We start from the raw sequence: 16621 nt of genomic DNA on the forward strand, positions 1-16621 counted from the left end.
CATTTACCCAGAATGCTTTGCATGTAAATAAAATGGCTCCATCCATGTTAAAATATATTTTAAAAAATTTACAAAACTAAACAGCTACAGTCTTTATTTTACAGTTAAAATAAATTTTTATCAAATAAAGTTTAATGTTACAACTAATTGTGGATCCCTTTAACAACTTCAGGCCAGATCTTTTTCAAGAAGCTCGTGTCTCTTTACTCTTGCCTCACCTCTTTACTTGAAGCAGAGTTAATCTGATGAGCCATCAGCTGTTTCCCACTGAGAAATAGAGGTAGAATAATTAATAACTTCAGACGTTTACAATAAGAGACAATTAAAATAATTCATGAACATGCATACAGATATGCATGTGTACAAATCAGCATATTTTACTAACAGACAAACAAAAACATTTTCCCTCCTTTTTTTTTCACGGCAGGTGATAAATATTTGAACATGTTCCCCCTCTCAGATATAAAGGAGGTGCTGCCAGAGGTGACTGACAGCTAACGTTCTATCAGAGCAGAAAACCGTTCTTCACTGTACTCTCGCTGGTATCCTTGTGGAAGAAATGTATTTCTCCATTAGCTTGGGCGAGCGTTTTGTCAGTAGCAGGGTAATCCCCCCGAGGGCTGCTGTGGCTGCGGATATGCCCTAAATCCTCCAGAGATCTGGGGGGGCTCTAAACTCTGTGTGTGTTTGTCACGCTCTCTGGTTGTGCTCCCGCTGTTTAATGGGAGCTGATTACATTCTGATGCCACTGGTTTTCAGCTTGATTATCTGCTTCTGCAGTGACATCATTGGTGTCCAGAATGGACCTAAATATAGAAAGAAATTCAAATATGTTTCTGCAGTTTCCCAGATTTTATCCCGAATAGTGGCACACAGAAAATGACATACTGAAACATAAGATAATTAAAAACTTTGCTTCTTGTGAAGGAATGCATATCATCTTGAATTTTAGACTGAGATTTTCTTATGAATAAAAATGATGGCGCTGTTGTTTTGGTCAAACCTTGAAAACAACTGTGTTCAGTCCCATACAATACAGGAAGACGTCACGCTCAGAGAATGTGTTAGGGGTAATTTCACTTGCAAACGAAATACAGGGTTCTTGTTGAGATGCTAAGGGACCAAATAAAATGCTTCTTGTGATGTTACTTTCTTTGAATAAAATCCAATACAAAGCTGTTTTAAAACAACCTCGCCTTCCAAGAGGGATGAGTCATGGTTCCAGAGAAGTGCCCTCTGCAGCTTCAGAGACACAATTATCCCCACAAACAGCTTTATTATTGAATAATGCAGCCACAGAGGTTTGTACTGCTGCCAATTTATTATATATTTTCCAAGAATTCCCAGTGTTTGGAATGTACCCATTCTGGATCTAACTTGTATCTATTTCCTAGACAGTTTTATTGTTAGAAGTGCATTTTAAATTAAAGCCTAGCATTCCTTGAAGATGTACATTGTCTGTTGCTTCTAGGATTATCTAACAATGAGAAATCAGCGCTGTAGCTATTCTGATCAAATCTTCAAAATGACATTAAGCACAGTCCCAAATTCTTGTCACACTCAGCATATGTTTTGTGAATGACTCTCAGCTACTAACACGCAATATTTTGCTTGATAACTGCCTGTGTTAGTCAATTTTATGTTGGCTAATGTGAGTTAGCTTTGACAGCTATCTGAACATGGTCAAAATCCTCAAAATCTTCAAAAGTTAATCAGCTCTGGATATCAATCTAATGGTTGCCCTCTGAAATTTTCATTAAAATCTGTGCAGTAATTGTTGTTTTGCTAACGGTTTGAGCAAAAGAACATGTCTGTGCAGTGTGCACTCAATCTCCCCACGCTCTTTGGGCAGTCATGAGGGTTAGGCCTATAACTCTAAACCTTTTGCTTGTCACTGTTGTCTACAAGACTATTAAAATATTAATATTAAAAAATTAGGATGCACTAATGTATCTGTTTCACGTATAAACTTTATATATTTATATGTACAGTATACACTCACCGGCCACTTTATTAGGTACACCTGTCCAACTGCTCGTTAACACTTAATTTCTAATCAGCCAATCACATGGCGGCAACTCAGTGCATTTAGGCATGTAGACATGGTCAAGACAATCTCCTGCAGTTCAAACCGAGCATCAGTATGGGGAAGAAAGGTGATTTGAGTGCCTTTGAACGTGGCATGGTTGTTGGTGCCAGAAGGGCTGGTCTGAGTATTTCASAAACTGCTGATCTACTGGGATTTTAATGCACAACCATCTCTAGGGTTTACAGAGAATGGTCCGAAAAAGAAAAAACATCCAGTGAGCGGCAGTCCTGTGGGCGGAAATGCCTTGTTGATGTCAGAGGAGAATGGGCAGACTGGTTCGAGCTGATAGAAAGGCAACAGTGACTCAAATAACCACCCGTTACAACCAAGGTAGGCAGAAGAGCATCTCTGAATGCACAGTACGTCGAACTTTGAGGCAGATGGGCTTCAGCAGCAGAAGACCACACCGGGTGCCACTCCTTTCAGCTAAGAACAGGAAACTGAGGCTACAATTTGCACAAGCTCATCGAAATTGGACAAGAGAAGATTGGAAAAACGTTGCCTGGTCTGATGAGTCTTGATTTCTGCTGCGACATTCAGATGGTAGGGTCAGAATTTAGCGTCAACAACATGAAAGCATGGATCCATCCTGCCTTGTATCAACGGTTCAGGCTGGTGGTGGTGGTGTCATGGTGTGGGGAATCTTTTCTTGGCACTCTTTGGGCCCCTTGGTACCAATTGAGCATCGTTGCAACGCCACAGCCTACCTGAGTATTGTTGCTGACCATGTCCATCCCTTTATGACCACAATGTRCCCAACATCTGATGGCTACTTTCAGCAGGATAATGCGCCATGTCATAAAGCTGGAATCATCTCAGACTGGTTTCTTGAACATGACAATGAGTTCACTGTGCTCAAATGGCCTCCACAGTCACCAGATCTCAATCCAATAGAGCATCTTTGGGATGTGGTGGAACGGGAGATTCGCATCATGGATGTGCAGCCGACAAATCTGCRGCAACTGTGTGATGCCATCATGTCAATATGGACCAAWATCTCTGAGGAATGCTTCCAGCACCTTGTTGAATCTATGCCACGAAGAATTGAGGCAGTTCTGAAGGCAAAAGGGGGTCCAACCCGTTACTAGCGTGGTGTACCTAATAAAGTGGCCGGTGAGTGTATACCACATGCATCTTCAGGCCACAGAAGTCTTAAATGTCCTGCTGGAGTGTGACATATGTGTTGTGCAGCTGTGATGGATTGTGTACAAACTAATGTAGTGTCAAAATGTTATATCTATATTTATATGTCTCATTCAACCACTATCAGAGTCACTCTATCCAGGAGGCACAGTTTATATTTACAGTATTTCTTTTAATAACAGGCCGAATGAAAACAAGCAAAAATGAACTAAAAGTAACGACTTTATACTTCTTGCCCTTTTTTAAAAAATGTAAGGAGTAGAAAGTACAGATAACTGTGTGAAAATATAAGAAGTAGAAGTAAAAAGTAGGCTGAAAAATAATTACTCAAATAAAGTACAGATACCCAAAAATTCTACTTAAGTACAGTAACAAAGTATTTGTACTTAGATACTTTACAACTCTTAATTTTGTTTTGCAAAGGGTTAAGTAGGCCTGCTAAATAAACAGAAAGTCTGGCTAAAAGTTAGCCGAAGGCTAGCTATAAGCTAAATTTAGCAGGACAGTAGCTAAAAACATGGAAGTAAAAATAAATACTAGAAGTAACAAACAGCAACTAAAAGTATTAGAACAATAGGCAAAAGCTAAAAGTAACACAAGACAAATAAAAAAATAGGGCAATTATACAGGAGTTGCACCCACTTAGGAAAAAAACTAGCAAGAGATAACCTTGGACCAAATTAGGTCACAGGCCACCTTCTAAAAAAGATGCCAAAAAAAATCTAATAAGAGCTAAAATAACACAGAGAATCTAGAAGTACTTAAACTGCCAAAGACAGAAAGAAAAATTTAAAACAGGAAAATAATAGTGTGAATGCTAAAATGGTCATTCACACATTTGACATGTGACTAGCATCCACTGACAAATGTGAGCTAAAACAGTGTAACAAACTGTTACTGTAAGTTATATATTTCTGACTAAAAACGCAGTGTCTGTTTGGCATTTCTTCTGTCTTGTGGTCTTCAGCTGTCCTCCACATGAGCCATCTTGACTACGCTAAATGATGGATGTTTTACTTGTTGTCATGGCGATGGTGACAGATTCTGATATGAGATGCAGGCAGCACATCTCAGCTATCCTTCAAATTATGTGCGCTCAAGACAGGATCTGAAAAAAACTAAACTAAACAAAGGGAAAAAAAGCTCTGTGCAGCTTTTTAAAGACAATTTAACAAAACTATTGACGAGTGAGACATTTGTGTGTTCTGAGGCCGGGTTTTAATTGCATGTTGAGTGTTTTCAGCTGCATTAAATCTATAGTGTTCACTGCAAATGATCTGTAGTAAAATCAATACCACATGTACTGGAAGATGTCAGTTTTTAACAAGCTGCAGCCTGCAGCAGAGAAGCGGCATACTCCATTTAACATATCCAAAAGATTGAAATGGATTTCAGACAGAGTTTAGCCTTTAAGATGTTTGACAGTGAAGCTGTTTAATTATCACTGCTTACCAAAGGCAAAGGTGCAAAAAAACATTTTGGTCATTGTCTTTAGGAGTCATTCCGAACATATACTTTTAGAGCCACACATTGCAGAAGATCTTTTCTTAAGACTTTGGTATTAACTGTTTAAGACCAGAGGCAGCACCGTGGCACAGGTGGTAGAGTTGTCATACATTTGAAAAGTCATGTCCATCTACAACAGAGCTATTCAACTGGTGGCCCACGGGCCACATCCGGCCCGCGAGTGACCAAAGTTCGGCCCGTCAATCGGTTCATTCATCTCTTAAGCCCACTTTAATTTCTATAAGTTATTTTAGTTAAACACAGACATGTTGGGTATCTACAGAAATGTTAGAATCTTGGCTAGAAGCTGGTAAAAAAACATTTCTATGACCACTCAAGACAGTTAAAACTACAAGGAGTTGAAGATAAAACTAAGATAAGTATAAAATAAAATTGGTTTAAAAATTGGCAATTCAGAGATGTCAAAATATTTGTGTCAAATAGGAGGCAAAATGTGTTATTTTTGTTTTTGATATTGTTTAATTATCACTACTTTTATATGGTTCTGAATGTTGTATTCATGATTGAATACAGCAAAATAAACTACTTCAAAGGTAACAGATCTTTGTAATACTTGTTTTATTTACATAATGACATTTATTGCTTGGATGTTCAGCCCCTCAGTTGTGGAGTAAATGTGGCTCCCCAGAGCAATTTAGTTGAATAGCCCTGATCTACAACTCATTTTAGTTCAGGATGGTTTCCACAACTTGTCCACTTTAGCCACTCAGACATGACTAGAACTCAGGGAAGTTTACTGATACTGAGCTCTGTGGTATAGTATCTGAGAGTTATTCACAACACATATTCTGAGCTACATCCCTGTCATTAACACAAGTTTAAAACTGTGGCATCATTGGAGAGAAATACACATTCTCTTTGAAAATGCTAGATCGGTTGTCTGTTTTTATCTGTATTAGGCTCCACTGAATTCGTAACAACACAAAACACTGCTTTGAGACACGCAAGCTAAAATGTAAAAGTGAAACTGAGATCTGAGCACCAGACTTCTCTTGAGCCGACTCAGCATTTGAGACCGACATTTGATAAAATGAAAGATTCTTTCAAAGCTGAGCGATCTGAGTGGGACCTCCACAGCAGAGATAGCATCACAGCAGAGTGATAAGTAGAATTGGTTGTTGCTCCCAAATGCTTTTGATCTTTCATTAACAATGAAGTGAAAAAAAGAGCTGTAAGCCGGAAACATACAACTTTCATCAATGACACATTTGCTGCTTAAGATGAATGTGGACATTGAGCCAGAATATGGTGAGAAGTATGCACACATTTATCATTTAGTGCGAATAGTGGCTATTTTTCAATCTCTGTACAAATCCAAGCTTTTCACACCTATTTTTGTTTCTCTGACACCCTCAGTTGCTATTTGAATTCACTTAGCTGCCTGTTTGATTGATAGTTCCAGCTTCACCCGCACAGCTCGAGAGCTGAAGTAAAGCAGCATTACCCCCCAGGCAGGGACAAAGCTTAGGACCTCTTACAGAAAACTCCACAGGACCTTGTGTCTGGCTGTGTCAAAGTGATAAGACAATATGTTACTGAATATGAAGGTGGGGCAGTGGTGTTTTGACCTGTTTTTATGTTCATTTGTCTGTACTGTTAGCAAAATATCTCATGCTCTAGGGATCTGAATTAAATTTTCAGAGCGTCATCATTGGGCATGTGTCTACAGCTTTCAAGATGCAGCTGAATCTTAAACTCTGACTGTGTCTCAGTTTGGGAGCTGTAGGCTGTAAAAGGAGATGGTCTAGTCTACGGACGACATACTGTATGTTTGCTTGAGTACTCGTTGCCCCATAAAATTCAGTAGTATTAAAACATCATTTTTTAGTCCATGATAAAAAAGGAAAAAAAAAATAAAACTTTTGCTTTCATCATTTTTTGGTGTAGATTGCTAATGGTGCAGTGAATCCTGGGACAACGTCGGCTGTGTAGGACAGTGTTTCCCAACCCTGGTCCTCAAGGCACACTGCCCTGCATGTTTTAGAAGTTTCCCTGCTTTAACACACCTGATTCAGATGATTGCAGTTAAACTAAAGCCTGTTAATCAACAATCAATTGAAATCAGCTATGTTGAAGCAGGGAAACCTCTAAAACATGCAGGGCAGTGTGCCTTGACTACACATTCTCACTCCCGACTCGTCACATATTGACGCTTTCCCAAGGTTCCCTCCACGTCCGATTTTGACGCGCCGGGTACCCCCCTCGCGTCAGTCCTTGACGCMCGCGGMTTTTCCGGGTTGCGCCACCAGGGGTCTTTGGGTYGGGGGTCTGAGGTTAACATGAGGGATCAGGATTAATGGTTAMGTTTAGGTACTGGGATCAGGGGTAGGATGTCCATGGTGAATATTAGGTAATTTCAGGCTTTGGAACATGTTGACGTGAATTTCCTACATTTTCTAAAAATGGTTAATTTTAGGTACTAGGGTCAGGGACAGGATGTCTAAAGTGAACAAAGGTAATTTCAGGCTTCGAAACGGTAGTTTTTGCGCATTTNAAACGGTAGTTTTTGCGCATTTTCTACACTTTCTGAAAATATGACAACAGATTTCGCCCCATCTCGTCAGTAACTGACGTGACGGGGGTACCCGGCGCGTCAAAATCGGACGTAGAGGGAACCTTGGAAAAGCGTCAATATGTGACGACTTGGGAGTGAGAATGGGTTGGCCTTGAGGACCAGGGTTGAAAAACACTGGCATAGGATACTTAGATGCAGCTTCGTTTGTGGGGTTTGGTCAGCTGCATGAGTAAGTGCCTATGAATTGGGACAGCCTACATCGCAATGCAGTGACACAAGTGGATGACATACTGTATGTGCCATTTGTCGTCTGCAGCCCCTGAATTGAGACACAGCCTCTGTCATGAAAACTGGCGAGTTATATTAAGGAATGTTAGGCATTTAACTCTTTCTCTTTTAAAGGTTAAACTGAATTTTAAAGTTACATTATTATCCTTTTATTTTAGTCTTTTTTTTGAAAAACAAGGTTTGAACGATGAATCTTAAAGGGGATATATTATGTGTTTTTCAGGCATATATTTAAATACTACAATAATGTATCTATGTCACCTTTAGCTGTTATGAAAATGCTGTTTTTATGTTTAAATAGAAAATAAACATCTTCTCATCACTTCCTCTTCTAATTACCTTGAAATTGGCCTCTGTCTCTTCCATTTCAGTGTGGGCGGGCGGGGGTGGGTTAGAGCGTGCGCTATGATGCAGTTTACTTGGCTTCTGAAGATACGTTTCCTTAAAGGTATTTTTAATCTGAAAAGAGCTTCACTGAGTGAGAAGTAGTTAAGAGCAGCAGACAGCTTAAGTTTCACTTTCAGTTTCACGCGTTTGCTCTGTTACTGCCGAGTGCCTGGAATTATGGGCGGGGTGTGGGGGGTGGGGAGGTGTGCTTCGTGATGAGGAAGCTCGGCTTAAAGACACATCCCAGGGGCGTTTCTGGTCCCTACCTGTCGTTTTGCTCCTCAGCATGGCTTCCTAAAAACGCTGCAGGATTTCTCAAACATGCATGAATGAGTCAGAGCAAGGCTTTGGGCATGTTTTTTTTTATGAGAGTATAACATTATAACATGATATAAAACTCAAAAAAGTTGATTTTACATGATATTGCCCCTTTAATGTTTTCTCTGCCTCCTTTCCATGCAGGTATCTGGGGATCACTCGACCTCTCACCTACCCTGCACGCCAGAATGGGCAACTGATGGCCAAGATGATCCTGGGAGTGTGGTTGGTGTCAGCATCCATCACCCTGCCGCCTTTCTGTGGCTGGGCCAAGAATGTCCACACGGCCGGCGTGTGCCTCATTAGCCAAGACTTTGGTTACACCATCTACTCTACAGCCGTAGCCTTTTACATCCCTATGCTGGTAATGCTCGTCATGTACTACAAGATCTTCAGGGCGGCCCGCAAGAGCGGCGCCAAGCACCGCTTCACTGACCTGTCGCGGCGCGAGCGCCTTGAAACGGTGGCTAACGAGGCGCTGCGCATGCAGGGCCTGAAGCCACCCGGCGTGGCCGAGGACTGCGCTGCCTTGTCCCGTCTGCTGAACCGAGAACGCAAAAACATCTCCATCTTCAAGCGGGAGCAGAAGGCAGCCACGACACTGGGGGTGATTGTAGGGGTTTTTGCTGTGTGCTGGTTGCCGTTCTTCATTCTGTCCACCGCCCGGCCGTTTATTTGCGGAGTGGAGTGTAGCTGCGTGCCCATCTGGCTGGAGCGCACGTTGCTCTGGTTGGGCTACGCCAACTCACTGATGAATCCCTTCATCTACGCCTTCTTCAATCGAGATCTGCGCTCCACCTATCGTGACCTTCTACGCTGCCGTTATCGCAACATCAACCGCCGGCTGTCTGCTGTGGGGGTCCACGAGGCCCTCAAGGTCTAAACATGGGGGGTTAAGCAGTATTTACTGTGCTTCATGGTGATCCTACGCTTCTACAATAAGGACACGACAGACCTGCAGATAAAACAAACTGGTAGAATGGGAGTCACTGTTTGCATTGACACAGCATACTTCAGTTTGTTGCTGACTCAGCCATTCTCTTTTAAGACAGAACATCATAGAATATATTTGACGGGCCATACTGCTTTCATGCATATGGCACAAATACATCCCAGCTCCTGGTTTATGGCGTTAGACTGCAGCTGCAAAGGAAATGACATGTAAACACAATTACCCCAAGGCTTTCAAGCTGAACACAAATCAATCAAACTGTTTTCTGTACATAAACAAAATCAATGTTTTATAAGAGGAGCCATTAGTTTTGTGGCACAATGTCTTCAGGTTATCTTCATCTTGACACGAGCATGTCTCAGGTTTGGTTTTAAAACAAGACATGCCATTGAGGTGGTGCCAAGATAATACTGAATATTATTTAAATTCCCCTCATTACCTTTAATTTCTTTTACTTTGAAACTGTCACTAAATTCTACAGAAGTCCTGAAAATGTTGCACAAATATATAAAGGGAGAGCAAAAGGGAGTGCTGTTAAATTGCACCATAATGAGAACCCATTTTATTCTTGTAATCTAAGTGTTCATAGTTATAAAAGAAATTGAAAGTAGTTTGTCTGCATGGTACATTTGTCAAACATAACCATAGAATAAAAAGAGAATTTGACTAGCTATTAATAATTTGACAAAAGCCTTTTTTATGGTAAACCCAAACACTTTACTTCACATTTGAATTGAACACAAAATCCTATTTGTATGTGGAAGAAAGCACCAAACCACAGACTTTTATTACTTTTGCTATTTTATCTTTATTGGTTTCATCCCACATTTATTTATTGACCTTTTCAACAAAACAGTTGCCAAGTTTTCAAAACTTTTTTGTCCTAAAGGTTATTAGCCTTTCACCCCGATTTGAATCAAAATGCGATTACTTCCATTTTGAACTCATTCATGACCTCGACATACCCTTGCCAAATGTCATCATTTGAACAGTTTGTGCTTTTTCTACCTCAATTCTTTGAGAATACTGTACATTTCATCCAAATGGTGATGTGGCTGTATCATTTTTTTAAACCATATGATTTAATTTGTCTATGACTCTGTGTGAGTGCTTAGCGGGATCGCTTTGTCATTACCTTGAGAAAATGTTCATGGAATCCACAATGTATTTTATCACTTTGTAAATAAAGAAGCACTGAAACTCTTAATGTGGCTCACGTGACTTACCTGGCATAAAACACTTCCATGTAAATTCAATTTCTAGTTTCTCAGACTGAGAATCTTTTATTCAAGGGACCTTTCTGACATCTTCAAAACTTTGCATCTAACAATTTCTCAAACAAATGTGTGATTTGTGCAAATTGCCATTTAAAATTCATTATCCACAACTCTAATTTTCATGGGTCTCCCATAAGAGAGAGAAAAACATACTTTGAGGGTTGCTGGAAGCTTTCAAGGCTTTGCTTGTGATTATTTTGCCACTTGCAAAGTCTCTGGAGATGTGTCAGAGAATGGTGACCCCAAAAAAAGACTCATTTATTCTTTGTTTGCTTGGAGCAAATACAATCTTTTATTCAGAGCTTTGACAGTGGTCTGCTTGCTGTCGTGACAAAAACTGTCCAGAGATTTGAAGATGAATTGAAAGTCTGACATGTGATGTGGCTTGTCTTGTGGTCAGAAGCAGTAGTTGTCAATGAGTCTTGGTAACAAACAAGGCAGAGCAGAAGAAAGAAAAACATTTATTTCAAAAACTTTATTTTATGTTTGCTCTGTGCATGTGTGAATTCACACAAAAACATGCATGGTAGGTTAATTGGTGTTTCTAAAAAAACTGACCCTACAGTAGATGTGTGTGCATGGTTGATTGTTTTCTGGGCCTGTGTTGAGTTATGGAATGTACCCGCTGCTCATTTGTTCACTACTGGGCTATGCTCCAGCCAACCCCCCCCCCCCCCCCCCCGCATTACAAAAATATCTTGTACTACACTGTTTCAGTTACACCATCTACTCAGACACTCACTGCATTGAAAAGCAGTGATCCCTCGCAGGAATGGCTGGTGAACAAATTGCTACATGCTTCAAGAGTGTATACTCGAATTCTCTGAGCATATGTTATGTTGCATGAGATCATGCAAAAAAGATGATAAAGACAACCATAGTTTAGAGCAATGGTGTCCAATGCTGGTCCTCGAGGGCCAATGTCCTGCATGTTTCAGATGTTTCTCTGCTCCCCAGCATGTGTTCAAGTTCTGCTGTAGCCTGTCACTCATTCAGCCCAATCAGATGTGTCAGGATTGTGGCTGTAGAGGACCAGGACTGAACACCACTGCTTTAGAGATGTGGTATTATCCTTAAAGCCCCACTTTCATACTTTCAAGCCAAGCTGGGCCCCCACCTCCACCCAAGGTTACTACCCCCTGTCCCAAAGATGCATTCAACCTTTATCTCTTTGTCAATAATAATGAAAGAATAAAATTAATAGTTACAAACTTTTATTTGGAAAAGGGGGAAAAAGAAGAATTGACTTATACAAAATTTCAAATGGATTTGTCTTTTTGATTTTTATATACAAACAATGCATTTTATGAACAGATAATGTTCCCCCACCCTCCCCAACTCATGGGAAGGGGAAGGGGGAGCCCCCAAAGTTGGGAACCCCTGTCTTAGAGGATTTGCTAGCCTTTACCTCATTTACAGTCCCAACACCTTTAGAGCAAATTGCTCAGCTCATCTGTTTAGATTTTTAAAATTCTTTTTCCGCAGGAAAAAATAAATAAATAAAAAACTTTGGCTGGTTTTTTTAATAGAAATCTTTCTTTTTGTCTTTGAAAAGATGTGAACCTTGATTTATGACATAAAAGAAGTGTGTAGTTTCATTTCAGCAAGTGCTTGGCTTGTTTTTACCAAATCCTTTTAAATTAAAAATCCTTCCGTGTAATTAAAACTGTAATGATAGAAAGTGTCTTTGATTAATGAAACCCTTGACAAATGCTTGCAAATTACTGTCTATCAACAGATATTCTCCATTAAGCATATTCAAACCAAATAAACACTATTCAAATAAAGCTAATTTTGCAATAATAATAATAATAATAATAATAATAATAATAATAATAATAATAATAATATGAATAATATGAATAATATGAATAAAAGTAATGTCCTAGGCACAAAGAAATCCTTTTGGCTTTATTTCGATCTACTTTGGGCACTCTTACATAAAGAACATTTGAAACACACACACTGAAGTAAATAGTGGGAGAATGAAGCCTTTAACTAAGTTGATGACATTTGGTCTTAGCACAGGGAAAAGCCCAAATGAAGGATGTGCATTGCTTCTGTCTCCCAGCATGGTCAACAGGCACTGCTCCAGGGGAACAAGCTCCTCTGTGCCAGAGAACAGAACCTACCGTACTCTCTCAGCTGGTGTCACCTGCCTCCTTAGCTGTGGCCTGACGTGTGTCATCACTATCTGTGGAAACAAAAAACTCAGTGAAATGTTTACATGTGAGGAAATAGCTACTTCAAAAGGAAGAGGGTTGTAACAGATGAGTCTTTTCCATTTGCTGCCCACAGGCTAAGTTGCCATGTTCTGACAGGCTGTTGGGGTTGATGAGGCAATAGAAACTTTAGTGTTGCTATTTTTAGTCTGCCCCAGTAATTATGTGTGTATACTTTGATTAAGCATAGGAAAACAGAACTAGAAGCTGCAATTTCATCCCTCACACCCCAAACGTGTCCAGAACTTTAAAAGAGCTTCTTTGTGAGACTGAATTCAACCTGTAGACTGAGAGTGTGTCCTGATTCAAAGGCTGCAGTCTACCTAAACTTATAGCCACGTAGGCCTCAACCTTCACAGTCTGGGTAGGCTGTGAAATGACACAGTCTTACCTTTGAATGACCTACAGTATGTTTGATACCCCATTACCATGGTGAGATGTTTTTTTATATCGAGTGCCTACATACTTAAAATGCATTGGACACATATTGACATGTCTTTTTACTGGGAAAATATATCATTTTCACGATTAGAAAGGTTACATGTAAATAAAAAACATTAATAATTTGGGTTTAGCTCCAGTGTCTTGTAATAACATTTTATTTAACATTACATTGAAGCATAAATTTCATCAACTAAGTTGGTAAACTTACAAATTCTTCAGTCCATGACAAATTTTCAAACTTGGTAAAATAAATAAAATAAATAAAATAAAATAAAAATGCTGCCATCTTGTAATGATGGGGTTTGCGAGTTTCACTGATTGCTCAGACACCAGAGACGTTTTAAGGATTTTATTAAAACTGGAGCAGCAGCGTCGGGACCGACACGTCACTGGGAAACGGAGGTCTAAACAAGAAATGATCAGGTTAGTGACTAACAAAGTCAGTGGCAGAGCTTTGGAGCAGAAAATAGTCACTAACCTTTTTAGTGGCAGAGTTTTGGGAGCTGAAACCTTGAAAGACTTTGAGAGTCTCAGGTGACGTTGGTTCCTGGCACTTCCGTGTTTAGTGCTGCGGCGTGRTACRCAGGCTTGAGGAGAATCCGTGAGGCAGGCGTGGGTCAAAACCATGTGGTCAGATATCAGCGACAGGTTAAGGGGGTCAGACTTAACTCGTGGTCGTGGTACACAGGCAGGGGTCGAGATCCGTGGGTCCGATGACTGGGCAAATCCAATAGGGGCTGAGGCGAAAGGCAGGAATCCAAAAACGAGAGCGAGGGTCAAAACCAGAAAGGCAGAATCCGGGACGGTAGCAGACAAGGGCAAGGCAGGAGACGTGGAACCAGAGGACATGAACAAGGTCGTAACGTGGCAGGCAAGACAAGACATGGGATCGCTGGAAAAATTACTTGGTAAACCGTTCATAAATCTGGCACTGGACTGGTGGTGACTGAGGGAATATATACTGAGGGGAACAGGTGCATGACATGAGCTAGATTGGGATTTCTGTGATGGGAGGGGTGAAACAATGAGTGAGGACTTGGCTGTGAARAACTGTGACATGGTGTGAGAGCAGGACAGACGTGATTCATGACACATCTAAGTTTTTCCTATTTAGTTTGATGACGGCACAATGAACCCTGGGATATCCTCGGCCAAGAAGGTATGAAGCCTTCATCTTCTGGATTTAGTGGGCCACATTTGTCGGCTGCATGAGGTCAGTTTTCTACAATCAGAATAAGATGATCCGATTAAGTGTTTACATGAATGTCATTCCGATTATCAATCGGCATAACCCACCCTTTTCATTCCGATGAAAATTAATTTGGATCGAGCTCAATCAGATCAGAATAATCGGAACAGGCTGTTTACATGACGCATTTTTATTCCGAAAAGCTGTTTAATCCGATTAATTTTGTCCATGTAAACGTAGCTAATGAGAGCAACAGACAGAGTTTTATGTCGCGGGGGGAGTGCCGAGCTCGCTCGAGGTGATAGACACATGCGCTATATGCGTAACGTGAAAACTGACTACAGTTGGAAAAAAGAGCGCACAAGACACTTAATTTGTCTTAAAATACAGACATTCTGATAAATAAGTAACTGTTTGTAACCTTACCTCAGCTTAGAAGRCAGAGGGTGTCGGTCTTTTCCGCTCAGATTCAGCTATCGGAGCATGAAGCTGATGTTTACTCACAATGCTAACGCTCTCTTAACTCTCTGGTGCTCAAGCTGTGGAGGAGCCAAATGGCTGGCTCACTGCTGCCAACTAGTGGTCAGAGGCTGAACTACAACATAAAAATGAACGGCTGGCAGGAAAGTTGATATTTTAAACCTTAATAAAAAATCGATACAGGGCTTTAGAATATCGATACAGTATCGGGAAATGAAATATTGCGATATTTCAGTGTATCGATATTTTCTCACACCCCTAATTGAGACACAGCCTATGACCAGCTCATTAACAACTTGCAACAAATCAATGCAAATAACTCTTATCTGTGCACCGAAGAACTTATTTTTTCAAAGCATTTAGTTTATAACAAAAAATAGTATAGTAACCAGTTAGTTAAAAAATACATTCACACAGCTCATCTACAGTGCATGCTTGTTTTTGTGACTGTATAATCTTTTAAGTTTCCTTCTTGTCCTCATTCCCCTACTTGCCAGCCTGCCCACTCTCCATTCCTGCCTTCTCCTCACCTCCTCAGACTCCCGAATCTTTCCGTCCTCTTTGATCGAAAAAGAAAATTGGATAGGTTAGTCTCCTAAAACCAAAACTAAATGTCCACCCATTCCCAGTGATAAGTCTTTGAGACCACCTCTGCACATTGCTCATTATTACATCTATAAATTAACGCCTTAAACTTTTGCCTGTCTATTTGTTTTAGTCAGCACAGTGAGTTTTCTGTCTGTGGAAGCATGTGTTTCTCCAGATAATTCAGTGTACTGCCTTAGTCCCTTCAACCCTGCCAAACCTGCATATTAAGTTAAAGGACAATTCTGAATGGACTGTGTGTGCATGAATAATGGTCACTCTTGTGTTTCTGCATTTCCCTGTGATAGAATTGTGACAACCCCCAACCAGAATTTATCCTGTTTGATGTGCAACAGCTTCAAGTAAGAAAAATACACAATCTTCTCGCTCTGCCCTACATCTATTTTGTTTACTTTTTGATACAACAAAAATAGCCCAAGTTTACAGTGTTTTGTTATACTCTTTATAAGGATGCATAAAACATCAGTCACTTGGGCAGCAATGATACACATTTTATTATTTTAAGCACCACAATCAGCATAAAAATAAAGTGCTTGGCTGACACAATGAATATCAAAAGGTTACCATTGAGTCATGAGTACTCACGTTAAACTATCCCCTTTTTTTGGTTGTAAAATATTGTCATCTCTCATTCTAAGTTTCCAAAAAGATGTCAGGAAAGAAAACCATCCCTTTTTAAGGGAAAAAAAGTAAACTTCTTGTATGTGCAGACATTTGAACAAAAACATCAAAGTAAACTAAACTTTGACCATCTCCAGCAGAAACACATTTTATTTTTCATCAGTCTGGAAGTAACATTCAAAAAATGCAACAGTAACAGAACACACTGAGGTTATTTATGCTTCATAAAGCACTTCCTGATGTACATTTACATTTACTAATGTACTTTTACAGTCTAGTAATCAACCGCAGTGAAGTTAGTTTCAAGTTGGATATTCGATATTCGAGCTCCGCGGAGTAAGCGGCGTTTAGCTCAAGGTTGATCCGATTTATGAACGCTAATGTCGGCCAGCGGTTCTCCACCGCTCCCGGCCGCAGCGCCCGAAGGTTCACTTAGGGACTATCAACAAATTACCGAACCAAACATTCCTGTCAAAAAAAAAAAAAAAAGATAATAAATGCCTTGAACTGTAACCAGTTAACTAATTGTCAGTGATAATTCATGCTTTTACATGAGCCAAAAT

The 16621-nt window shown here is 40.1% G+C and overlaps 2 protein-coding genes and 1 long non-coding RNA gene across 3 annotated transcripts in view; 2 read left to right on the forward strand and 1 right to left on the reverse strand.

Moving 5' to 3' along the window:
- htr7c (5-hydroxytryptamine (serotonin) receptor 7c) overlaps window positions 1–10426 on the forward strand; it is a 48498-nt gene extending 38072 nt beyond the window's left edge. Inside the window, exon 2 of the mRNA XM_014024969.1 lies at window positions 8412–10426. Within this exon, the coding sequence (XP_013880423.1) occupies window positions 8412–9150 (739 nt within the window). The 3' untranslated portion in view covers window positions 9151–10426. The remainder of the gene's footprint in view (window positions 1–8411) is intronic.
- A 3037-nt stretch (window positions 10427–13463) lies between these two features.
- LOC106529493 (uncharacterized) lies at window positions 13464–14254 on the reverse strand. The gene is made up of 2 exons (XM_014024945.1): window positions 13641–14254; window positions 13464–13566 (listed from the first exon to the last, which is right to left on the reverse strand). Exons 1-2 carry the CDS (start codon window positions 14219–14221, stop codon window positions 13515–13517), a joined length of 633 nt encoding a protein of 210 aa, XP_013880399.1. The 5' UTR covers window positions 14222–14254; the 3' UTR covers window positions 13464–13514.
- A 44-nt stretch (window positions 14255–14298) lies between these two features.
- Window positions 14299–16621, forward strand: part of LOC106529515 (uncharacterized) — a 72522-nt gene continuing 70199 nt past the window's right edge. The window contains exons 1-2 of the long non-coding RNA XR_001311646.1: window positions 14299–14321; window positions 15725–15778. This is a non-coding gene — a long non-coding RNA (uncharacterized LOC106529515). The remainder of the gene's footprint in view (window positions 14322–15724; window positions 15779–16621) is intronic.

This window comes from Austrofundulus limnaeus, unplaced genomic scaffold (assembly GCF_001266775.1).
Source record: "Austrofundulus limnaeus strain Quisiro unplaced genomic scaffold, Austrofundulus_limnaeus-1.0 Scaffold449, whole genome shotgun sequence".
Taxonomy (NCBI): domain Eukaryota; kingdom Metazoa; phylum Chordata; class Actinopteri; order Cyprinodontiformes; family Rivulidae; genus Austrofundulus; species Austrofundulus limnaeus.